Source organism: Carassius carassius, chromosome 13 (genome assembly GCF_963082965.1).
Source record: "Carassius carassius chromosome 13, fCarCar2.1, whole genome shotgun sequence".
Taxonomy (NCBI): domain Eukaryota; kingdom Metazoa; phylum Chordata; class Actinopteri; order Cypriniformes; family Cyprinidae; genus Carassius; species Carassius carassius.
In genome coordinates, this window is record NC_081767.1 from 3,857,025 (window position 1) to 3,883,094 (window position 26,070).

A 26,070-nucleotide genomic window follows, 5' to 3' on the forward strand; every position below is an offset into this window, starting at 1 on the left:
AAAAGACCGAGCTGAAGGTGGACCGATTCGACCAATCAGATGAAAGGAGCGCTTCAGCGCCGCCCACAAGTGCGAATAAAATATTGAAGCCATAAACCGAAATGATCAAAACGTACACGGACCAACGGTCTTGTCCATGTTCTCTCACTTGAATCCTTTTCTTGAGATTTGAGTCTCTGACCTTCTGCAAGCCCCGCCTTTTTCACACAGTGATTGACATGGCGCGAGGGGGCAGACACATGATCGGCTCGGAATGCATTTTCAATGTGCACATTGAATTTTGCTACATTCATTGCGGGACATTGAATGAAAATGCAATCGTAAGTGTCTTGACTGTGAGTGTTAATGCATTTAAGAGAAATAGCATTTAAATGATAATTTTGCCACAGTTTTTGCTTGAACATGTTATACATATCTAATCATTTCTGTAATACATTTTCATTTTCATTTTGCAACTTATAAAGCGTTAAAATTTGTATTCATTTTACATATTAAAAATGAAAATTTAATTTTCATTTTCATTTTGCACCAAACGTTGCACAAATGTATTGGAAAATGTAAATGTACTGTAAATACAGAAATGCATTGCCATTTTACATATTGCATTGTCATTTTGCATATTACATTCCAAATTGAATATTGCTACCCATATGCTTCCATACACACACTCACACAGACACCTGTTTGTGCATTCAATGAATTACCGGTATGTTCCTTTTGTGCTGGTTATAATGTGACTTCTTCCAATGATATATAGCCTAGGCTAATTCAAACTTTCTGACTTAAGATATTGAGAAAAAAAGAGAATTTGACAATTACAATTAATTCAGTTCTGAAACTGTCAGTTTAAGCATGATCAAATATTATTAATTTACCTCCGTGAATGAGGTTTCTGTGGTTCCATTTCATAAACACAGCCTACATGTGGGCATAGTTTTGTCTTCCAACTATATGATGGAGTATTATTTCAAGAAATCAAGAAATAAAATAAATAATTAAACATTTGTTCTCACCTCCTCGCATTATTTTAGCATCATAATCTAAATTCACAGTTTTCAGTCTCAGTCATAGACTGTATAAAAACATGGACATAGTGTCCGTGACGTCACCCCTAGACTCCCGAAGTGTGGTTTCTGCAGGTGGGAAGGAAGTCGACCGGAAGATGAAGTCGGCCGCGAGCTGCCATCTTGTAGCAGAACTCCACTTGCGTTAGCATCCCATTGACTTTGCATTCATTTTGGCGTCACTTTGACAGCGAATAACTTTACATCTGAGGCGTTTAAAGACTCCATTTGTCCATTATTTATTTCTAAAGATACACGACAATGTATAAAGGGCTCCATTACCTTCTATGTTACATTATGGCCCCGTAGAAACAGTTTTTGTAAAAAAAGGCTAACGATTGCGTCATAACCACTCGACTCTCTGTAGCACAGTAGAGAAATTACCGTACAGACAGGAGGAGAAGCTCGCAGGCAATTAACTTAATATGGCGTACTGGCGTTACATTTTAAAATACTATACAAAATAATTAATCAGAATATTTACTCCTGCTCACTCACGCCAAAGAACTCCCCGCTCAAGCTCGCCGTCTCTGCAAGATTAACGATGGCAGTTTGCACGCACAGCTACTAGAAGATTTACATCTGTCAGACAGGTTGCTGACGTCATCAAGCTTAGTTTGAGTCTGCGCGTCAGAAACGGAAGTGCTAAAAATAGCTAAAAATGGGCTTCACTTGTCTCAATTGAGTTCCAATGGGGTCGCTGTGTCCATTTCTTTTACTGTCTATGCTCTGCACAAGTAGGGTTAACTGCAGCCTGGAGCCATTGGCGTGCCAAAAGGTTTCTCATTGGTGGAAAGAAAGGTAGGGGGCGTGGCAAAAGGTTTAGCAAAAACTGGCTGTACTGGCTGTACAGGCGAGCCATACTCTTAATCGCTATTGGCCTATAGATTAATAGAAAGCGATAAATTAAACACATAATCCTATAAAACCAATTGAAATTCATCCAATGTAAAAGCAGCGTTAATGATGTAAATAATATTATTTTCAATGACTTTCGAAAGTACCTTCAAAACGGCTTACTGACGTAATCACCACCGCACGTTTAGGTCTTAGTTTATCAATAATCAAAAACAGATTACAATTATTTTTGAGAATACAAACGTCTCTTAATACAGTTAGTCGCACTTGCTGTTCTTAAGTTAAAGTCATTTAAAGTCAGCTGTATTTGTTAACATTAGTGAACTAACAAGAACAAACAACGTACAGCTGTATTTTTATTAACTAACAAAGTTTAATAAATACTGTATCAAATGTATTGTGCATAGTTAATGTTAGTTAATACATCAGTCAACAAATAAAAATTTTATTGTAAAGTGTTACACTAGAAAACTAGATTTTGCCTGATAGAGAAAAATAAATATGACAAAACCATTAAATTATCAAATGTAAAAATTAGTCAGAAGAGTTAAGTAACCTTGTTTTAGTAAGTGACATTAATCAATTAAGCAAACAGAAACAGCTTTATCCACTAAAACATTTATTTAGCTTTCAGTTTCAGTCGCCAATTCAAGTAAAAGGATAGATAGATAATAGATAGATAGATAGATAGATAGATAGATAGATAGATGATAGATAGATAGATAGATAGATAGATAGATAGATAGATAGATAGATAGATAGATAGATAGATAGATAGATAGATAGATGGAATGATAAATAAACCACTCATTCATTCATTCATTCTGTAGTAGCAGTCCATAGAACAGAATCCAGCAAACTCTTCGTCTGAATAGAAAACTGTGAAGATCTCTTCTTTCCAAGACCACAGTATCTACAGCCATCACATCTGCTGAGCTCCAACTCCACTCTGTATGTCTTCCTCACATCTGGACTGATAGACTTTCAGTCAACCATACCTACACAAGAGAAAAACAAATGTTGAGAGATTCAAAAAAGAAGTAACCAATTTAGCAGACGCTTTTATTCAAATCGACTTACAAATGAGGACAAAGTGGAAGCAATCCAAAACAACAAAAAGAGCAAAGATATATAAGAGCTATAACAAGTCTCAGTTAGCTTAACACAGTACACGTAGCAAGAGCTTTTAAATAATATAATAAATAAAAAGAAAACCGATAGAATAGAAAAATAATAGAGCAAGCTATTTGGTTCATGTGCATGTACCAGTCCAACATGTTGGATTAACTTCCAAAGAGTGAATGTCCTTCGAGTGTACTTTGGGCAATGGTACAGTCAAGGCATGAGGATCTAATACAAGAGGCAAATCATTCAGAGTAAAGTTACTGGCAGTGCTTGTCTCCATCTTCTAATGTTGACAATGTGCCTCTGAAGGAAAGTCAGTGTCTTTCTCAGATGTGGTGGACATGCAATGTTGAAAACAGAATACACAAGGCTGTTATGAAGGCTTCATCAAGGCTGGTGCACTGGCACACATCTATTCCATCTTCTGTCACCACACTGAGCCCTCCTCCTATGATTGACATTTTACAGTCAGTATCCAGCAGGTGTATGGTAGGAAAGGTGTAGCCGGGTCCCCCTTTCATAAAATAAATAAATAAAAAGAATAAGAACAACAATAATAATAATAATAATAATAACGAGAAAAAAAAAAGAAAACACTTTTCAGATTCATCAGATTCTGTTGCATCCTCTTTGGCTCAGACAGTGTAGCTACATACACTGCAGAACTGCAGAAACAATCAGAAGCTAATGTATAAGGTTCACAATATACGATGCATTTCATGTTCTTGTATACACTGATAAATCTTACATTGTTTTCTAAAACTATTGCTTTAAATTTTTTACAGATGGGCTAAAAAGGTACAGAAGAATAAAATATTACCTGAAAAGATTTGAAACAAGATATTTTACAGTTGATGAGTTTTTTTTTAAATATACTCACTCCAGCAGGTGTCCTGAAATACAGGTCCTTCTAAAAAAATTAGCATATTGTGATAAAGTTCATTATTTTCCATGATGTAATGATAAAAATTTAACTTTCATATATTTTAGATTCATTGCACACCAACTGAAATATTTCAGGTATTTTATTGTTTTAATACTGATGATTTTGGCATACAGCTCATGAAAACCCAAAATTCCTATCTCAAAAAATTAGCATATCATGAAAAGGTTCTCTAAACGAGCTATTAACCTAATCATCTGAATCAACTAATTAACTCTAAACACCTGCAAAAGATTCCTGAGGCTTTTAAAAACTCCCAGCCTGGTTCATTACTCAAAACCACAATCATGGGTAAGACTGCCGACCTGACTGCTGTCCAGAAGGCCATCATTGACACCCTCAAGCGAGAGGGTAAGACACAGAAAGAAATTTCTGAACGAATAGGCTTTTCCCAGAGTGCTGTATCAAGGCACCTCAGTGGGAAGTCTGTGGGAAGGAAAAAGTGTGGCAAAAAACGCTGCACAACGAGAAGAGGTGACCGGACCCTGAGAAAGATTGTGGAGAAGGACCGATTCCAGACCTTGGGGGACCTGCGGAAGCAGTGGACTGAGTCTGGAGTAGAAACATCCAGAGCCACCGTGCACAGGCGTGTGCAGGAAATGGGCTACAGAGAAGCAGCACTGGACTGTTGCTCAGTGGTCCAAAGTACTTTTTTCGGATGAAAGCAAATTTTGCATGTCATTCGGAAATCAAGGTGCCAGAGTCTGGAGGAAGACTGGGGAGAAGGAAATGCCAAAATACCTGAAGTCCAGTGTCAAGTACCCACAGTCAGTGATGGTCTGGGGTGCCATGTCAGCTGCTGGTGTTGGTCCACTGTGTTTTATCAAGGGCAGGGTCAATGCAGCTAGTTATCAGGAGATTTTGGAGCACTTCATGCTTCCATCTGCTGAAAAACTTTATGGAGATGAAGATTTCGTTTTTCAGCACGACCTGGCACCTGCTCACAGTGCCAAAACCACTGGTAAATGGTTTACTGACCATGGTATTACTGTGCTCAATTGGCCTGCCAACTCTCCTGACCTGAACCCCATAGGGAATCTGTGGGATATTGTGAAGAGAAAGTTGAGAGACGCAAGACCCAACACTCTGGATGAGCTTAAGGCCGCTATCGAAGCATCCTGGGCCTCCTTAACACCTCAGCAGTGCCACAGGCTGATTGCCTCCATGCCACGCCGCATTGAAGCAGTCATTTCTGCAAAAGGATTCCCAACCAAGTATTGAGTGCATAACTGAACATAATTATTTGAAGGTTGACTTTTTTTGTATTAAAAATACTTTTCTTTTATTGGTCGGATGAAATATGCTAATTTTTTGAGATAGGAATTTTGGGTTTTCATGAGCTGTATGCCAAAATCATCAGTATTAAAACAATAAAAGACCTGAAATATTTCAGTTGGTGTGCAATGAATCTAAAATCTATGAAAGTTTAATTTTTATCATTACATTATGGAAAATAATGAACTTTATCACAATATGCTAATTTTTTGAGAAGGACCTGTATGTGTATTTTTTGAGTACATCCTCCACAGAGATTCCTTCAGTGCTTTCTCAGTGTCTCCAGGAGAATGTTCCTGCCTAGTCGTCTTTGACAGTCCATGTGTCTGGATGTGTTTCTGATACTCACTTTGTAGCACATTCACATGTGCCTCAACAGACACTGAATCCTCCCCAACACAAGCTTCCTTCATCAGAACAACAGAAACAGATCATGCTTAGACCGTGACAGATATGAAAAACATCGAAATACTTACTGAACAAGGTGTTTTAGAAAACAAATAATAATAAAAACATTGAACTGCATAAACATTAAGATGATGGTCAGGCAGTGAAGAAGTGGAGTACATACAAAAAGGATTTAAATATCTGTTGTACAGTATCTTCCTTACATTAACCTGCACTAAGTGAAAATGTAAAATTGATTAACAGTGCAAAAATAAATTATGTATATGGCAGTGTGCTTACATATTCTACAATAACCTGCAAGTGGAGCACGTTCTGCTTTATATTTCAGGTTTAGGAATGTGTCAGATGTGCTTAAAACACAAACTTGACTGATTGTCATTTTCCAGCAAATAAAGATTACAACATCTTGTTACTACAATATTGTGTGTGATTATGTTGATAGAGATAAATCAATGGTTTAAAAACAATTTAACTTACACAGTCATTTCTTTCTATATTTCTCTGGAAAGGGTTCTTCAAAACCAGTGTGTTGGCAGCTTGAATAAACTCTGCATTAGTTGGACACCTGGTAGAAAGGTAGAAACAAACTCTAAATTAGAGTTTTTTTATTTTTATTCTGTCTAATCGTCTTCAGATTGTGAATTGATCATAGTACAGTTGCAATAGAGGTGGTAATAATTATTATACTTACAGGATGTATTCTGTACAAAAAGGACGCAGATATAAACTATCATCTCTGAAGGATTCGATGCGGTCATCGTTTTGTCTCACTGTACATATGTCTGTCAACAACAATAAACTAATTACTAAAGCTGCAAGATATAACTCAAAGGAAAAATTATGATCGTATTGTAACAAACTTATCTTAATATAGATATTTGTGGTATATAAAGTGTAGTAAATAGTACAGTAAAACTCCTTTCACCAATGAGAAACCTTTTGGCACGCCCATTGCTCCAGGCTGCAGCTACCCCTGTCTCACTCTGCACACTTTAGGCTTCAAAAACACATTTCAGGAGTCTACGGGTGACGTCACGGACACAACGTCCATGTTTTTATACAGTCTATGGTCTCAGTATGCAGCGCTGGTATTCAAATAAAATGTAGTCCAATGTCTTCCTCTGCTGGAGAAAAACACACATGACATCATAAATAGACTTTCAGCTGTTGATTGGTAGATGGTCGAGCTTTCAGCAGATATTTTATTTTATTTTATAATTATTGTTTTTTTTTTATGGTCCAGAAGTCAAAATTGTTTCTTTAAGCATAAATTATTTTGATTAATTTACTTAAAACCTTAAATGTTTTAAATGATTAATTTTACTATCTATCTATTTTTTTTTTAAGAAATATACATTCGTGTCAATTGATAAAAAAAATGTTTTGGAATTATAATAATTATTAGATAATTATATCAATTTACGTAAAATAGTTTTCGGTTTACTAGTCATTATGTGTTTTAAAACGTAAATACAGTAAAATGATTTAAATCAGACGGGGTTGTTTTTATGTAGGGTAACTTGAGATGTTCTAAATAAAATCATGTGTTAGCCAACATACAGAATTAAATAAACAGCATGACTGGAGAGCAGTGGGAAATAACAATTAACCGATGTCCTATTGTTAATTGTTATTGTAGAAAACCGTTTTCATTAACATGACCCTGATCAAACTGAAGTGAATTTGTACTGTTTACGTCACTGTCATGGCTTTCACCCATAGGCTACTTAAAATGTTGTCACGTGACTCTTCTAACAGCGCTGGCTCTGTTTACGCTGATCTGTTATTGTTAACAGCGCGCGCTTGTCTTCGTCTGTAAACAGAGCTCACTGACAGCTGATTTATCGCTTTGTGTCAGACGGGATGGTTTGCTTTGTGAGCTGTTAGATCACAGGTATGTCCTTCAGTTCCTATAACGCTACTAACATTTCCTTCAAATTTTAAAAAGCTGTTTTGACAGAGGTTGTGTGTGCGCATTTAGTATTCAACAACTACAAACGTGTTACTGTACATTACACTCACGAAAGCAGAAATAGACCACGGCTGTGTGTCAAACACTAGTGAGCTGCCTGACTTTGTGGGGTAACGTTATCATAGGCTCGTCCCACAGAGGATATCTTTGTAAAACAGCTCACTTGGGTTAGAGATAGCGTTTATTAGGAAGGTTATTTACAGTATGACAGAATTTGTAATCTTTGAGACGCATTCACAACTCTTAGTTAAAAGGACATTTCACCCAGAAATGTTTTCTTGTCAGTTACTCATCCCCGTGCTGTTTCAAACCTGTTTGACTTGATTTCTTTGTAGGGCAAATTATCATTTTCAGGTTGCACAATACTATTTTTTATATGAAAAAGTGCACATGATTAGACTCATGTGAGGAGGACTCATTTTACAGAAGTATGAAAACATATGGCCTTCTGTATTTTTGATTTCTTTCTTTCTTTTTTCATTTTGCAGATGCTTCTATCAACAGCAACTTGCACACAATTAAAAGTGTCAGACTGTGCTTCTTCTCTCATTTTAACCCTGTAAAGCCTGACATGTGAAATAATAATGTAAACAACTTATTGAACTATTTGTCAAAATATAAAAGTGTTATATATAGTTTAATACTATGCAGCTGGGATTTTATGTCTCATTCAGTGTGATATAGTCAACATATGGAGCTCAGTTTGGTGCAGTTTTTATTAATAAGGCCAAGAAGTAAGATACAATTCTGATTGCATTTAATATAAATAATTGAGATCTTTATAACAGAACTTCAAACTACTTACATAAAATATACATATCAGTTGTCACTCTTTATCGCCCAATAATATGTCTTAAGATGATTTTTAATTGTTTAGTTTTATGAGCAAATGATCTGTAGTTTTTATTGTGGAGGAAAAACATAATGCGATGCAGTGATGATTGAGAGATGGACAAATAAACATTTCTCAAAAGCCTAATGTATCATATTTTATATATTAAAAGATGATTTAAAAAAAAATGTGGATAATCATGGTGTCTAGCAGGTTTTTCAGCAAAGTTTTGATCATGCTGGTAATTTAAAGGCCTTTGAAATTTACAGGCTTTATGAGGTTAACCATTATAATATGAAAATTTATTAGACGTAATTAGGTCATTCACACATTGAGTTGTACACTATGAGTGTGTTAAATAAAATGAGGTTCAATAGCTAGATCACGTCACTATCAGGAAGCTCAGTCGCATGACTCTCATAACCTGCACAGCATCTACATTTCTTCAGTTTCCCCGCGTCTTCAAAAACACTTCCACTTTTAAATCAGATGATATCCCACAGCGCCAGTTGCGTGTTGAACATTTGCCGAGCTCATCAAGACTCATGTGTCAGCCTCCTGACTGTTCAGTCTATAACCACTAACGCTGACGTCTGGCTCTTTCCGTATAATGAGCTGGCAAAAAGCCTGTTTCTATAAAAGTGCTGGGCACGGGAGACAGAACAAAGAATGGCAAAAGCGCTCACCGTCCAGTCTACATGCTTACATGAACACTGACTCCCCGGAGACAGACTGACTGCATTTCATTTTTTGCAGGTTTTTTATTTCCTCCTAATGCACTGATGAGCCTCGACACAATGAAGTCAGATATACCATACGAAAAGGTAGGTTATGCATGATTACTGATTTCTTCATTTAAATTATTTAGAACTGATTGTGATTCTTATATGCTCCTTAAGTCCACTTATTGTTTAAGAGTTATCTAGTGGTTTTAAATTATGAATTTATGTGCAAACTTAAATTGCTGTGTTTGATTAACTACAGTTCTGTTTGTTTTCAATGTCTTGATCAAGATGGTTGATGTGGAGCTAAGCAGAGGAGAAACACATCTTGGCTCAAAAAAGGTAGTAAATCAATCTATCCTGATCGTGGCTGTGAACTAGGGCTGCATGAAATATTGTTTCAGCGTCAATGTGCACATCGGTAATAGTCACATCAAAGGATTTTGATGTTTACTGATCGTTAATCTGTATGGACCAGGTACCAGGGATCCAAGCGCAGGTGATTCTTGGATTAATTGCGAAGGTTAATCATCATACAATTGAAGGTTCATCATTTGCTCGTGTTTTAGGTCTTGTTGGTGTTAACATTAAAGTGATTTTAAACCATTCGAGCGCAAGAAGTAGATGCACATGAACACTGAATTCCATTCACATTATCTGTTTGTGCCTGAAATGACACTTCTCAAAATTATATCAAAATGCATGGCCCTAGTACTGAGCCTTGAGGTACTCCATACTGCCCTTGTGATCGATAGGATATATCTTCATTCACTGATACGAATTGATGGCGGTCATATAAGTATGATTTTTAACCATGCTAATGCACTTTCATTAATGCCAACAAAGTGTTCAAGTCTATGCAAAAGAATGTTGTGGTCAATAGTGTCGAACGCAGCACTAAGATCCAAAAGCACTAATAGAGAGATACTACCACGATCAGATGATAAGAGCAGGTCATTTGTAACTTTAAGGGGAGCTTTCTCAGTACTATGATACGGTCTAAATCCTGACTGGAAATCCTAACAGATACCATTTTTCTCTAAGAAAAATACCTTTTTGTAGTATCTTGTACAGAAAAGGGAGATTCGAGATCGGTCTATAACTAACTAGTTCTTTGGGGTCAAGTTGTGGTTTTTTGATGAGAGGCTTAATAACAGCCAGTTTGAAGGTTTTGGGGACATGTCCTAATGACAATGAGGAATTAATAATAGTCAGAAGAGGATCTATGACTTCTGGAAGCACCTCTTTTAGGAGCTTAGATGGAATAGGGTCTAACATACATGTTGTTGGTTTAGATGATTTAACAAGTTTATACAATTCTTCCTTTCCTATAGTAGAGAATGAGTGGAACTGTTCCTCAGGGGGTCTATAGTGCACTGTCTGATGTGATACTGTAGCTGACGGCTGAATGGTTACAATTTTTATCTCTAATAGTATCGATTTTAGAAGTAAAGTAGTTCATAAAGTCATTACTGCTGTGGTGTTGGGCAATGTCAACACTTTTTGATGCTTTATTTTTCGTTAATTTAGCCACTGTATTGAATAAATACCTGGGGTTATGTTTGTTTTCTTCTAAAAGAGAAGAAAAGTAATCGGATCTAGCAGTTTTTGGTGCTTTTCTGTAGGATAGGTTACTTTACCGCCAAGCAATACGAAATACCTCTAGTTTTGTTTTCCTCCAGCTGCGCTCCATTTTTCGGGCTGCTCTCTTTAGGGTGCGAGTATGCTCATTATACCATGGTGTCAAACTGTTTTCCTTAACCTTCCTTAAGCGTAAAGGAGCAACTGTATTTAAAGTGCTAGAAAAGAGAGAGTCCATAGTTTCTGTTACATCATCAAGTTGTTCTGAGGTTAAGGATATGCTAAGGAATTCGGATACATCAGGAAGATAACTTAAAAAGCAGTCTTTTGTGGTAGAAGTGATGGTTCTTCCATACTTGTAACAAGAAGTAGAATTTACAGTTTGAGGTATATGAAGTTTGCACAAAACTAAATAATGAATAATAAATAATGAAACTAAATAAATAAATAAATTACCAGCCAATGTGTGACTCATTTCAAACATCTGTTTAATATCAGCTGATGCATGTCCAATATCAATACTGATAAATCAAAAAGTTATTTTTAATATCAGCCACAGTCAAAATTTTATTTTTTAACTACTGTTAGTTACATTGTACCTCAATTTGTTTAAATCATTTTACATGTTCAGTTATTTTATGAGAATTGTGGAGAACTGTCCCTTATTCGTTATCTCTCTATCATTGCCCAGAGGTTTTTAGCGTATCCATCTCTACGTTTAGTATTACAGGTGTCTGATCATCCTCACCTGTTTAACCACAATACTGCTGATCCTCCTGTCACTCCAAGCCCTGCTTCTTCCCATGTCAACATCCTCATCCTCAAAATCATCTGGACAGCAGGATCATCTTCTAATCAGAGAAACCTGTACTGATCCCTGCAGGTAGACTCCCACCAATGGGACTTTATTTGGGTCACTTCTCATTCTGTCACACACTTCTTTGTGTTTTTGTGTGTTTCTGTGGTCCACTGGTAAATGAGGTTAACCACAGCACACAGTTTCACAGCTGCACTTTCAATGAAGTCTGCATTTATGGCTCTGTTGCCCATGTGTGTCGTTAACAGGATTGTTTTAGTAGAGAGTATTCCCGAGGGACTGGTGTTTAACTCCTCGACCACTCATCAGTCCATATATGAAGCCTGGCTCAACCTTATATCTAGTGCTCAAACCAGTCTGGACATCGCCTCCTTCTACTGGACTCTCACCAATGACGACACGCACACACACGAGGCCACAGCCAATCAGGTTTGGATGTGACGTTTACTGAATTAATAATAAGTGATCTGTGATCTGATCATGTGATCTGTTCATTGTAGGGTGAGCAGATTCTGCAGGAGCTAGGGCAGCTCTCGGGGAGAGTCTCTGTCCGAATTGCAGTTGATAAACCATCAGAGAAAAAACCTATGAATGACATTAAGTTCCTGACTGATTCTGGTAAGTCAACTTGACTTTGACATATTTAACAGCCACGCAAAAGTAACAGCGTATATCAGCACAGGTGTAAACGTTATATTAAATAATGCCTTGCTTCCTGCAGGAGCTGATGTGCGGATGGTGAACATGCGAGAGCTGACGACAGGAGTGCTGCACACTAAGTTCTGGATCGTGGATAAGAAGCACATCTACATAGGAAGCGCCAATATGGACTGGAGGTCACTAACACAGGTCTGCCGTATTTCTTTTGTCATTTTTACACAAGGATCGCTAACTTTAATTGCCACATGGTTTGATATCAGTATTTTGGATTTTTTGCTTCCTCGCCTACTCGTACATGCCTCATATAGTAGAAATAATTATGGTAACATTCAAAGGTATATTTTATGTAAAGAAAACTTACAAATCAGCAAAAATGCTTTAAATTGATTAAAGGAGTCGGTAAAGATTCAAAGATTTCAAATAAATGCTGTTCTTTCGAACTTTCTGTTCATCAGAAATCCTGAAAATACGTATCACGATTTTCATAAAAATAATAAGCAGCTCAAGTGTTTGTGATTATAAATCAGAAATGTTTCTTGAGCCGCAAATCAGCATATTAGAATGATTTCTGAAGGATCATGTAACACTGAAGACTGGAGTAATTAAATTAAAAAATTAAATTAAATTAAATTTTATGCATTTAGCAGATGCTTTTATCCAAAGCGACTTACAGTGCATTCAGGCTATGAATTTTTACATATCATATCATGTGTTCCCGGGGAACCGAACCCCCAACCTTGTGCTTGATAACGCAGTGCTCTACCAATTGAGCTACAGGAACAATGATGCTGAAAATACAGCTTTGATCACATAAATAAATTACATTTTAAAATATATTCCAACAGAAAACCTTTATTTAAAATTGTAATAATATTTCACAATATTACTGTTTTTTAATAAAATAAATGCATCTTTGCTGAGCACAAAAAAAAACATTTAAATCTTACTGACCCCAAACCTCTGAATGGTAATGAATATAAACATTTTAATACAGGAGGAGAGATGTGCTGCTAATACGTTTCTAATTACATTCATTCATCCAGAAATAGCACCAATACTCCATATATTTCACATCTCCATTGGATCGTGTATGTTTTATTTGTCTGATGTGTTGATTCTGCTCAGGTGAAGGAGTTGGGTGTGGCTGTGTATGACTGCAGCTGTCTTGCTGAAGATCTTGGGAAGATCTTTGAGGCTTATTGGTACCTGAGTCAGACCACGACCATCCCTGCACACTGGCCCCAAAAATACTCCACTCTGTACAACAAGGACACCCCCATGCAGCTGTCACTCAATGGGACCGATGCCAGCGTCTATCTATCTGTAAGAGAGATCCAGCACACTGGAGAAACCTGTGGTTTTGAAACCTTTTTCTGTGGTTGAGCAGAGACACAGCTAATGCACTGAACGTGACGATGTGTATTCCTGTGGAATTTTTTTGTGGCTTATGTTGTTCCTTGTTCTGGTGGTGTTTGCTGAGCTGATTGCAGTTTTGTTTGGCATTATTGAGGAAGTTTTCCTCTCTCTCTCTCTCTCTCTCTGTCCGCCTCACAGAGCTCTCCTCCTTCACTGTGCGCCGAGGGCCGGACTCCAGACCTGCAGTCTATCCTCAGCGTGATCGCTGATGCCCAGCAGTTCGTCTACATCGCTGTGATGAACTATCTCCCCACTATGGAGTACTCCAGACACAAAAGGTCTGTGGTATATTCCCTACCTCCTTCACGCACATGTTTCATAACCAAGCAGCCTAAAGCCATCTGTCTTCATTATGAAATCTGCTTATCATAGGCTTTTTCAACCATATATTTTAACTGGCATATCATGAGGAAGCTCAAAAGTTCCTCCCCAGTCCAAAAAGGTTTTCTTTCTTTTTATTTTTTATTTTATTTTATTGATATACTATTATATATGGAAGCCCATTTCCGCCACTGAATAAAAAATTTAAAAAAGGCTATTGCGACTTTTTATCTCACAGTTCTGACTTTTTTTCACAGAGTTGCGAGATGAGATAACTCGCAATTCTGGCTTTTTTTTCTTGCAATTCTGAATTCATAACACACAATTGCGAGTAGTTAAAAACTTGCAGTTCGGACTTTAATTCTCAGAGTTGCGTGTTTATAACTCACAAATATGACTTTTTAACTCACAATTGCGAATTTATATCGTAATTCTGAGAACATTTTTTAAATTGTGAGTTCTTTTTTTCTCATAATTGCATAAAACAAACTCGTAATTGTGGGTTAAAAAGTCATAATTGTGAGTTATAAACTCATAATTCTGAAAAAAAAAAGTCTGAACTGCAAATTTTAATTCAATTAAAATTTTTAAACTCACAATTGCGAGTTTACATCACGCAATTCTGAGAAAAAAAGTCAGAATTGTGAGATAAAAAGTCTTTTTTTTTCATTCAGTTGTGGAAATGGGCTTCCATAATTATAGTTAATATTCGTTAATACTGTTAATATTTTGAATTTGATTTCATTTGAATATTTTCTGTTTTCATTTAGTTTTCATGTAGTTTGTCTCAGTCTGCATGGAGTTGCACATGTTTAACCTTCATAAGTTACCTCTGTAATGCCCATCATGTTTAACCCTTGTTCTCCCTGGTCTTTGCAGCTACTGGGTGGATATCGACACCCAGCTGCGGCGCGTGGCTTATGAGCGTGATGTTCGTGTGCGTCTGCTGATCAGTTGTTGGGAAAATACCAACCCTATCATGTTCCCTTTCCTCCGCTCGCTAGCTTCCTTACAGTACAAGAGCAAGCTGGACATTCAAGTGGTGAGGGCCGTCACATTTGTGTTATATCTGTTGATCCCTTGTGTTGCACAGTTTGGGGTTGGCAGAGATTTTTCATGTTTGAAAGAACACTTAGCAAAGCTGCATTTATTTGCTCAAAAAGCCATTTTCTATTTGAATATATTTTACAATTATTATTTTTTCAAAGCTGTATTTTCAGCATCATTCCTCCAGTCTTCAGTGTCACATGATCCTTCAGAAATCATTCTGATATGATGATCTGCTGATGGAGAAACATTATCAGTGTTGAAAACCGAGGACTTTTTGAATAGACAGCAGTAGAATTAGAATATAATTTTATAACAATTAGAATAGGCAAGGTGGAAATCATGTCATTTTGATCAATTAAATGTGCCCTTTCCAAATAATGCATTCATTTATATGAAAAAATGTCTGATATAAATGAATACAAATAATTTTTTCCCCTCACAGAGAATTTTTACTGTGCCTTCCGACCCTCGACAGAAACACATTCCCTTTGCCAGAGTCAACCATAACAAGTACATGGTCACAGATAAGGTTGCTTATATAGGTACGGCTCACTGCTTAAACATCCAAACCCTTTACAGTTTGTCATCTAAAAGCTTGGACTTGTTATCTTATTCCCTGCCTCCATTCTTTCCAGGCACGTCTAACTGGTCAGGGGACTACTTTGTGAACACAGCTGGATCTGCGTTAGTGGTGAACCAGACTTCAGCTCAGTCCACAAGCCCCACAGTCCAGGAGCAGCTGCAGGCAGTGTTTGAGAGAGACTGGGACTCTTCATACAGCACTGACATCAACCACAAGACCAACCGCAAAGACATCTGCTAGACCAGGCTTCACACTGCAGGGGGCGCTGGAGAGTGCAAAACACTGTTAAATGGCATTTGCTGGAGGATAGTTTTTAGGGCATGTACAGTCCTGCTCTATTTCTGGGTTGCACTCATTTAACAAAAACAAAAATTCAATTATAATGAAGTCACTCTCACCTCTGACCAGTTGCATATATTTTGCACAAAATGACAATGCAATGATATACCTCTTAACAGAAACACTTCAACATAGTTTCTCAGGAAAAAAATCGTATTAGCATTGATTCAGTGTATTGTATTGTTGCTTTCTCTTTCTAAAGTGATTTCAGTTGCTGCATTTATAAATCAGATCTGACTCAAAGAAGCAGTGTTACTGGATTAATAACCAGTCTATTGTCATGAACGTCTGAATGCATTTGTTGTCAGGTCACCACTACTTGACTGTTTTCATTCACTCACTCCACTCATGAGTTTTTACTTCAGGATGTGGTTTATGATGTCATTACCAGACATTATCAGAAAGGAGAACAGTGATGTGTGAGTCAATTTAAAGCTTTTATAACCTTTTTGTTTTTGAAGATATGCTCATTTTATTGGGTGTGAATCTTAAAATATTTAAGGGAGGTTTTTCTTTTTCAAATTTAGTTCAGTTTACATTTAGCCTCTCTTTCATTGAGAGCTGCGTGTTTTATGAAAGTGTAAAATGTTACAATTAAACACTTGATATAATGCAACTGTTTCTAGTCATTTCTATGTCGTTTTACATTGTTTTATACTTTGATTTCGTATTGCAACATTCTTGTAGTAGCATAGAATTTGTATGTGATTCTGAAAATAATTCTGGATGCTCCTGGATTTCCTTCAAACAGTGCATTTATGGAGGCTATTTCGGGTCATTTCAGATGGTTTTAGGAGGGACAAGAAGTGTAACACATGCCATGAAAACTAATCAAATCATAAGCACACACCCTTTCAACACACAGTCGCTGAATTGAATATCTGGCCATTAGAAACTTGTTGATTTTCACTCGAAAATTGGTTTTCACTAAATTAAGTACAGCATGTATACTTCATTTTGCATATTTGTTACAAATGTTAAAAAAACATAGTTGACACCAAAAGGGCAGTATGTACACCACAAATCTGACACCTGCAGGCCCGTTAGAAATAGCTTTAACAGCTTTAGATCCATAATTGATTTTTAGTACTTGATCATTTGTACAATGCAATTAAAAAAAAAACACTTTATTTTCTTTCTTTCTTTTATGTTCTTCATACCATTTTATTGCACCATAATTCTTTTCAGAGTAAGCTACCTTTGAGAAAAAGTGAGCTTCGTTGTATTGAATATGCACTTTTAGTAGACTTAAAATCATGTGTTTTAAAATACTTGCAGACAAAATTTATGAAATAAAAGGCAACCAAATTTACTTTATATACAAAAGTGCACTTTTTAAAGATTAAACCATTATGTTTTAATAATCTTAGTTTATAATATACTATAATGGTTGTAGTGTGCTATGCAATATTTCTTTTAAGGTTATGTTTAAAATTGCAGTTTTATCATCACAAATGTGTAATTACAAATATATTTTGAAAATATGACATACAGTTTTCAGTGGAACCTTAACCAGTATTCTCAAGAAAGTACAGTCGTGGCAAAAGGTTTTGAGAATTACATAAATATTAGTTTTCAAAAAGTTTGCTGCTAAACTGCTTTTAGATCTTTGTTTCAGTTGTTTCTGTGATGTACTGAAATATAATTACAAGCACTTCATGCGTTTCAAAGGCTTTTATCGACAATTACATGACATTTATGCAAAGAGTCAGTATTTGCAGTGTTGGCCCTTCTTTTTCAGGACCTCTGCAATTCGACTGGGCATGCTCTCAATCAACTTCTGAGCCAGATCCTGACTGATAGCAACCCATTCTTTCATAATCACTTCTTGGAGTTTGTCAGAATTAGTGGGTTTTTGTTTGTCCACCCGCCTCTTGAGGATTGACCACAAGTTCTCAATGGGATTAAGATCTGGGGAGTTTCCAGGCTATGGACCCAAAATTTCAACGTTCTGGTCCCCGACCCACTTAGTTATCACTTTTGCCTTATGGCACGGTGCTCCATCTTGCTGGAAAATGCATTGTTCTTCACCAAACTGTTGTTGGATTGTTGGAAGAAGTTGCTGTTGGAGGGTGTTTTGGTACCATTCTTTATTCATGGCTGTGTTTTTGGGCAGAATTGTGAGTGAGCCCACTCCCTTGGATGAGAAGCAACCCCACACATGAATGGTGTCAGGATGCTTTACTGTTGGCATGACACAGGACTGATGGTAGTGTCACCTAGTGACCAACGTTACATAAAATAAATCAGGTCCCAGCCACAGAAACAAAACAGACAGTCAATGTGCGGATACAACAAATAGTCTTTATTGGGACAGCAAGCACTAACTAGAAATAGTGTTACGTAGGGGGAAGAGTTCACTAAAATGATGTCTCTGAAGCCGTGTGGCTTCACGACAGTTCGCTCCAGCGGTCCTCCCTCCAAAAAGTCAAGCGGACACGTCCAGAAGGTCACGGCAGTCGTCCGACCCACAGGGAAACGTTACGGTACTCTCGGCGGCAAACAGCAAATGCTGAGGGAGATTCCGGTGTAACAAAGACAGTCTTCACAGCAACACTGGGCCCAGGGATCCAAGGTGGATAATCCAGAGGCTAGAAGGGAGCACCACGAATGACCACCAACATCACAGATAGCGGGTCACACTTACACTGTAGTACGATAAAATATAATTACGGCCCTTCAGGCAGCATTAGAGAGCGTTGAGGGAGGTTCGAGGATAGCCACAGTCTTCAGGACAATGCCAACCACTGGAACCATAAGACAGGTATTGCTGAGGCTAAAAGCAAACGACCACAATGAACACCAACACCACAGAAAATGGACACACATTCACAATGTGTGGTAATAAAATATATTTACGGCCCTTTAGGCAACATTAGAGAGCGTTGAGAAAATCCAGCTGCAGTATACCGGTGGTCAAACAGAGATGCCTGGGAACTTGGGCTTCGTGTACAGAGCAAGGAAGTGCATAGAACACAAAATGGCAGCAGAACAGCAGCCACCAGGCAAGGCCCCTCTCTGTTCCAAAGAGTCAGTTTTTATCTCCTTCAAACTAGGCATGGCCAGCTGTTAGAGAATTAGTCACTAATTGCCATTATCAGCAGCAATGCAGAGGCAATAATAAAGCTACTCAAATCACAGGAAGTGTCGTCCAAATATGGGCAAAAAGGTGGAGCATGGTGACAAGTTCTAATGAATTAATTAAGTCACATTAGCAGGGAGGAAGCACAGTCCAAATATAGGCAGAATAATAAAACAGGAAGCGGGTTGCCAGGTTTGTCCATTAATAGGTGTCTATAAAGAGTCAAGCAGGGCAGATTAAGAAATAGAAACCCACTACAAATTTGATGCAAATGCACAGTAAATGACCACTACAATTCAGAGTGCCAATATATTAATGCACACAGTAAACACCATCACACATGACACTGCACAAAATAAGGCCCAAATGTCTCTGATCAAAAACAAACAAAATACTGAGTCAACCCGTGACAGTAGCGCTCACCTTTCTTTCTCCGGACAAGCCTTTTTCCAGATGCCCCAACAATCGGAAAGGGGCTTCATCGGAGAATATGACTTTGCCCCAGTCCTCAGCAGTCCATTCACTATACTTTCTGCAGAAGATCAATCTGTCCCTGATGTTTTCTTTTGGAGAGAAGTGGCTTCTTTGCTGCCCTTCTTGACACCAGGTCATCTTCCAAAAGTCTTCACCTCACTGTGCGTGCAGATGCGCTCACACCTGCCTGCTGCCATTCCTGAGCAAGCTCTGCACTGGTGGCACTCCGATCCCGCAGCTGAATCCTCTTTAGGAGATGATCCTGGCGCTTGCTGGACTTTCTTGGACACCCTGAAGCCTTCTTTACAAGAAATGAACCTCTTTCCTTGAAGTTCTTGATGATCCTATAAATTGTTGATTTAGGTGCAATCTTAGTAGCCACAATATCCTTGCCTGTGAAGCCATTTTTATGCAATGCAATGATGGCTGCACGCGTTTCTTTGCAGGTCACCGTGGTTAACAATGGAAGAACAATGATTTCAAGCATCACACTCCTTTTAACATGTCAAGTCTGCCATTCTAACCCAATCAGCCTGACATAATGATCTCCAGCCTTGTGCTCGTCAACATTCTCACCTGAGTTAACAAGACGATTACTGAAATGATCTCAGCAGGTCCTTTAATGACAGCAATGAAATGCAGTGGAAAGGTTTTTTTGGGATTAAGTTAATTTTCATGGCAAAGAAGGACTATGCAATTCATCTGATCACTCTTCATAACATTCTGTAGTATATGCAAATTGCTATTATAAAAACTTAAGCAGCAACTTTTCCAATTTCCAATATTTATGTAATTCTCAAAACTTTTGGCCACGACTGTATGCTACCAATTATAAAGGAAATATAAGTAATTATTAAACTACATGCAAAGATGTACCGAAGTCCTTCTTATGAGGATTCAAAAAACTCTTTTGATGTCAACTTAATATCAGTTTAATCGATAATACAATTTTAATAACATGCAATTAAGTTACATTTTTTAAATATATTTTAAAGTGTAATTCTTTTGCACCATCACCGTATTTACCTAGATGTAATCATCTGAACTCAGCGCCGAGTTTTAAATGGTTGAAACTGTCCATGTTAAGGCTACAGAATAAATAATTCTATGACAGTGACTGGAGCGAGCCGTTTATTTAGCTGTGGAGCCGCTGTACGTGGTCAGTCAGGGTGTGTCTGTGAGCTGAGGGTCACTGCAAGCATGTCCTGTGTTTATACACAAGAGGAGCATGTTACCCTCCTCTGTAAATTGGTTGTAATGTAACAATTACAGCTATGATTTCATTGAGACTTTTGGACCTCCATGAGCTCTTAGAGATCACAGGATTGAGTATTTTTCCCATAATTTCAGTCAAAACAGAAGATGTGTTTGGGGTTCATCAGCTTCTGTGCTGTGTCTACTGTCCACCTCATTAAAGCAACAAGTCACTATTAGTATTATGAGATTATTTTTGGAATAAATTCCCACTCCAAGTTCCAGACCATTGTGAATCCATATATTTGGACATACACAACCAGTCAAAATTCTGGAAGAATGAGATTTCCTTTACATTTCTTTGAAAGATGTTTATTAAGCTCAGCAAGGCTGCATTCATTTGGTCAAAATACCACAAAAACTGTAAATTTTGTAAATATTATTCAAATTTTTTCTATGTAAATAAATTGTAAAATGTAATTTATTCTCATAATTATTGTAGAAATGTTTGGGGTAAGTAAGATTAAAATTAAATACACATATTTTATCCAGCAATAAGGATACATTAAATTGATCAAAGTGACAGTAAAGACATTTATAAGACTTCTATTTCAAACAAATGCCGTTCTTTTAAACTTTCATCGATAATCCATTGAAAATTGTATCATGGTTTCCAAGGAAATATTTAGCAGCAAAATGTTTTCAACATTGATAATAATAAAAAATTGAGCAGCAAATCAGCATCTAAAAACATTAAGCAAAACTCTTTTCAACATTGTTAATAATAAAAACCATTATTAATAATTGATAATCATTCATAACTGAGCACTACATCAAAATATTATAGACATATTATGTATTTGAGAGTAAATGTGATATATTATGCCCTGCAGTATTTTAAACTGATTTAATAGGTACATGTGCTTTATGCTAATATTAAATTACATTATACACTAGCTGACACATTATTTGTTTAGTGATTTACAGAACATTTAACAATTCCTTTCATTCCTGTAATAAAATACCCAGAGTTAAGTGCTCAAGGGCTTGTTGTTGCTTTCTGTGTGTGTGACTGTGCACTTTAATTACCATCCGGACATCAATCATCAATCTCGACAGCCCGTGTGTGTGTGTGTGTGTGTGATCTGGAGACAGTGGGTGTGTGTGCCACCCATGGGAAGATGGGTGGAGGTGTGATGTGGTCATAAACCCCCAAAATGATGCTAGATTAGAGATACTAATCTAAATTGGTGGTCTAATTGACGTGTATACTTTTGATAAATGATATACACTACCGGTCAAAAGTTTGGAACACTTATGATTCGTTGTAAAATATTTTTAAAGGAAGTCTCTCGTCAAGTCTGCATACATCTGACAAAAAATATACTGAAATATTATTACAATATCAAATAACTTTTTTTTTTATTAGAAAACTTTCAAAATGTAATTTTCTGCGATGCAATATTAGAATAAATAAATCAGGATATCAAAGACTGGAGCAATGATGAAAATTCAGCTTTGATTGGAGAAATAAATTACATTTTATAATACATTAAAATAGAAAGCAGTTATTTTCATTTGTAATAATATTTCACAATATTACCGTATCTTTGATCAAATAAATTCATCCTTGGGGAGCAGTTTTGACCTGTAGTTTATTACCTCATTGTTTATTTATCTATTATTCATAACTAATCAGTTACATTTCTGTCTGATTTCATGAAGAACCGTTAAACAACATACTTTCTTGTGGAAATGGATTGTGTTTGTATTGTCTGCACAGCAAATGCAGTATAGATAAAGTATTTTAGTGTAGTTTAAAGGCTTTGAGTTCAACAGTAGAATGATAAAGTTGGTATTAATTAAGATGATGTATTAATGTTTTACTGAGGCCTTTACTCAGGTTTAGTTATTGTACGATGTAGTCATGCTTTTTTCAAACAGTATTATTCACTGAGAATGAATAATAAATATGTTTACTAACACCATTTCTCAAATGAAATACCATGCCTGGAGCCTGTGGTTCTATTGCGTTAAAAATTAAGATTATTTAAGCTTCTTCATCTAGAAAATGGATTAAGTGTGAGGCTGTTGGTTTATAATCTGCCACATGCATTTTTGGACTGTTACAAAACTGCTTTAGTTTCGCCTTGGATGAAGAAACCCATTACATCATAAAAAAAATAAAAATTAGGCAGTAAGTTACAAGATGTAATGCTTTACATAGTGAAAAAAAGAATGTGCACTTATAGTGTATTCAAACCTTAAAAGAATGTCTTTTTTTATTGTAAATGCAGATCATTTGAACTTTTAATTAAATTAAATACTCTTAAGTGCCTTAAGTGAAGGCGTTTTATTACTTTTTATTACTGTTTCTTTACACACATAAGGACACTTTTAAAAAAAATGATTTTGTCTATTGTCAAACAGATTTACTATAAAGTGCTTTAAAGAAGTATGCTTATTTTGATGTAATGACTAACATACTAGAGCACATGGAAGGTACTTGTGGAAGATTTTACTTCTAACTGTATATAATTTGATATAAATGTAATAAATTGCAATGTAAAGATGCACTTAAGTCTTAAGTGGGTCAAAGAACATTCAACTGCCTTTAATAAACGATTGGGAAGGTTACTTTAAAAAAACAAAACAAAAAAAAACATTCTCTTTTTTTACTATAGATTACAAAATACATGATCTAAAATGTATTTTGTAATGTATTTCGCAAGATTACTCATGTTTAGTAACTTAATCTAAATACTTAAGGTAAGGGGCATATTCATTTTGATATGTTTTAATGTTAACCAACTCTAAATAAAAAATGGGTGCATTTAAAACAATTATAATTTCTAAAGCTATAATTATAATTGTTTTAAATGTAACATTTTGAACATTGACATTTTAAATAATGGGGGGGCATGTTTATAAATGTGTTTAATTACAGGTGCATCTCAATAAATCAGAATTTTCGTGGAAAAGTTCATTTATTTCAGTAATTCAACTCAAATTGTGAAACTTGTGTATTATATAAAATCAATGCACACAGACTGAAGTAATTTAAGTCTTTGGTTATTTTAATTGTGATGATTTCGTCTCACATTTAACAAAAACCCACCATTTCCAATACTTCATAAGACCTTGTGGGAAGTATGTTCATTTACTGTACTCAGTACTTGGTAGGGGCTCCTTTTGCTTTAATTACTGCCTCAATTCAGCGTGGCATGGAGGTGATCAGTTTGTGGCACTGCTGAGGTGGTCTGGAAGCCCTGGTTTCTTTGACAGTGGCCTTCAGCTCATCTGCATTGTTTGGTCTCTTGTTTCTTACCTTCCTCTTGACAATACTCCATAGATTCTCTCTGGGGATCAGGTCTGGAGAGTTTGCTGGACAGTCAAGCACACCAACACCATGGTCATTTAACCAACTTTTGGTGCTTTTGTCAGTGTGGGCCAGTGCCAAATCCTGCCCGAAAAGGAAATCAGCATCTTCAAAAAGCTGGTCAGCAGAAGGAAGCATGAAGTGCTCCAAAATTTCTTGGCAAACGGGTGCCTCAGTCCATTCCTTGTGAAGTTCACTCAAATTCTTGAATCGATGTTGCTTGACAATCCACATAAGACTGTGCTTCCCTCGGTTGGTTGTGCATCTTTTTCTTCCACACTTTTTCCTTCCACTCAACTTTCTGTTAACATGCTTCGATACAGCACTCTGTGAACAGCCAGCTTATTGGCAATGAATGTTTGTGGCTTACTCTCCTTGTGAAGAGTGTGTTCTGGACAACTGTCAGATCAGCAGTTTTCCCCATGATTGTGTAGCCGAGTGAACCAAATTGAGAGACCATTTTGAAGGCCTCTCATGTTAATGAATGAGTCATGGAATCATCTGATTGGTCCAAAAGGACTGATTCATTAAGGAATCAAGCAAGTAATTTTATTAATGTAAATGAATCATTCTCTCTGCCAATTGGTTCTAAACACATAACCTACATCTTTTTTACAAGTTATATAAACAAATAAACAACACATAATCCAGCATATCCCTCTGAACACACAGAGGGAATTGACAGCCCATCTTTCGTGAATGTAGGCCCTTGCTTCTTCGATCAGAGAATCAGTGGCAGTGAAGGAATAGCAGGTGTGCTGGCAGCGAGCGGTCTGTGCCTATCCAGGCCTGTTTGTGATTGTGAGTGAGGGAATGTGTTTTTCTTTTAATTATATTGTGGGAGCTGTTGAGCTCTGTCTGACAGAAGCCCTGATAGCTGCTTCTCACTAAGCCCAATAACAAGGCCCTGCTGGGCCGGGACTAAATGAACAGCACTGATGAACAAAGGCAGGGAGCTTTAGTCAGGGGTCCGCAAACTGCTGACTCTCAGCACCAGCTAATGCAGTCCATCCATCTCTTTTTTTCTCCACTGCATTCTCGTTGACTTTTGACACCAGCATGCCCCCCAACAAAGAAACCCAAATTCACACCCTCTGTCTACTTCCGACCGACTCCCTCCTGTATCAGTTTGCCTCTCTTCCCGATTTAGTGACCGTCTCTGCTTCATGCTCGCTGGAAGTGATCTGCTCACAGCACCCGGCCCAAGGTCTGACCCGTATCAGTGGAGCGTGGGATGCATGTTCGGTGTGGGTGAGCGTGTATCTTGTCTTCTGCCATGTGTGAGTGTCTGCGAGGAATCTTCCGTGTCAACTGGAGGCCCTCTTCAGACGCAGGTGGGTTTGCTGACATAACACCCCTCATGAAAAAGAAGTGTGCTTAACTGTATTGAATGTGAAACTGGACTTGCATGTAATATAATATCTGCAAGTGCAAATAAAAGACTGCTCAAGAGCACTTAAAGAAAGACACTTAAGTACACTTACTATTAAGTATAATTAAAATCATTATATTTTAATAACCTTTTGTTGTGTTTATAAGTGTACACTTATTTCAATGTGTTGACTAATATACTGAAGCACATGTAAAATACACGATTATAATTGAATCATAGTGTGTTATTTGATATTACATTAAAAGTTAACATATTTTAAATGTACTAGCATAAGTGACTTTATCATTGCAAATTTTATATATATATATATATATATATATATATATATATATATATATATATATATATATATATATATATATATATATATATATATATATAACATTTGCAATGATATATATATTAAATGCATGACATACAAATTTCAACAGAAATGACATTAAATTATATTTTAGTTTAATACTATGAACGCTTGTCAGTACATTTGGCAGTACGCTTTAACCATATTTCAAAGACAATAGAACTAATTATGAAATTACATATAAAGTTGTACTTAAGTCATACTTAAAAAAGAGTCAAAAA

General features: G+C 36.7%; 2 protein-coding genes across 3 annotated transcripts in view; both read left to right on the forward strand.

The window, feature by feature from the left end:
* Positions 1 to 683: 683 nt before the first annotated feature.
* On the forward strand, positions 684 to 16,571 carry LOC132155849 (5'-3' exonuclease PLD3-like). 2 transcript variants are annotated; one of them, XM_059564582.1, is made up of 12 exons: positions 684 to 706; positions 9,234 to 9,301; positions 9,491 to 9,541; positions 11,503 to 11,663; positions 11,846 to 12,026; positions 12,098 to 12,215; positions 12,319 to 12,446; positions 13,383 to 13,580; positions 13,812 to 13,951; positions 14,874 to 15,036; positions 15,487 to 15,586; positions 15,680 to 16,571. In XM_059564582.1, the coding sequence occupies exons 2-12, from the start codon at positions 9,260 to 9,262 to the stop codon at positions 15,865 to 15,867; spliced, it is 1,470 nt and encodes a 489-aa protein (XP_059420565.1). In that variant the 5' UTR covers positions 684 to 706; positions 9,234 to 9,259; the 3' UTR covers positions 15,868 to 16,571. The 2 variants fall into 2 exon arrangements, with proteins under 2 accessions (XP_059420565.1, XP_059420564.1); XM_059564581.1 differs by lacking the exon at positions 684 to 706 and adding an exon at positions 7,439 to 7,567.
* An 8,705-nt stretch (positions 16,572 to 25,276) lies between these two features.
* The window catches only part of LOC132155850 (neuroblast differentiation-associated protein AHNAK-like), a 30,498-nt gene continuing 29,704 nt past the window's right edge, over positions 25,277 to 26,070 (forward strand). Inside the window, exon 1 of the mRNA XM_059564583.1 lies at positions 25,277 to 25,429. Coding sequence (XP_059420566.1) covers positions 25,372 to 25,429 — 58 coding nt within the window. The 5' untranslated portion in view covers positions 25,277 to 25,371. The remainder of the gene's footprint in view (positions 25,430 to 26,070) is intronic.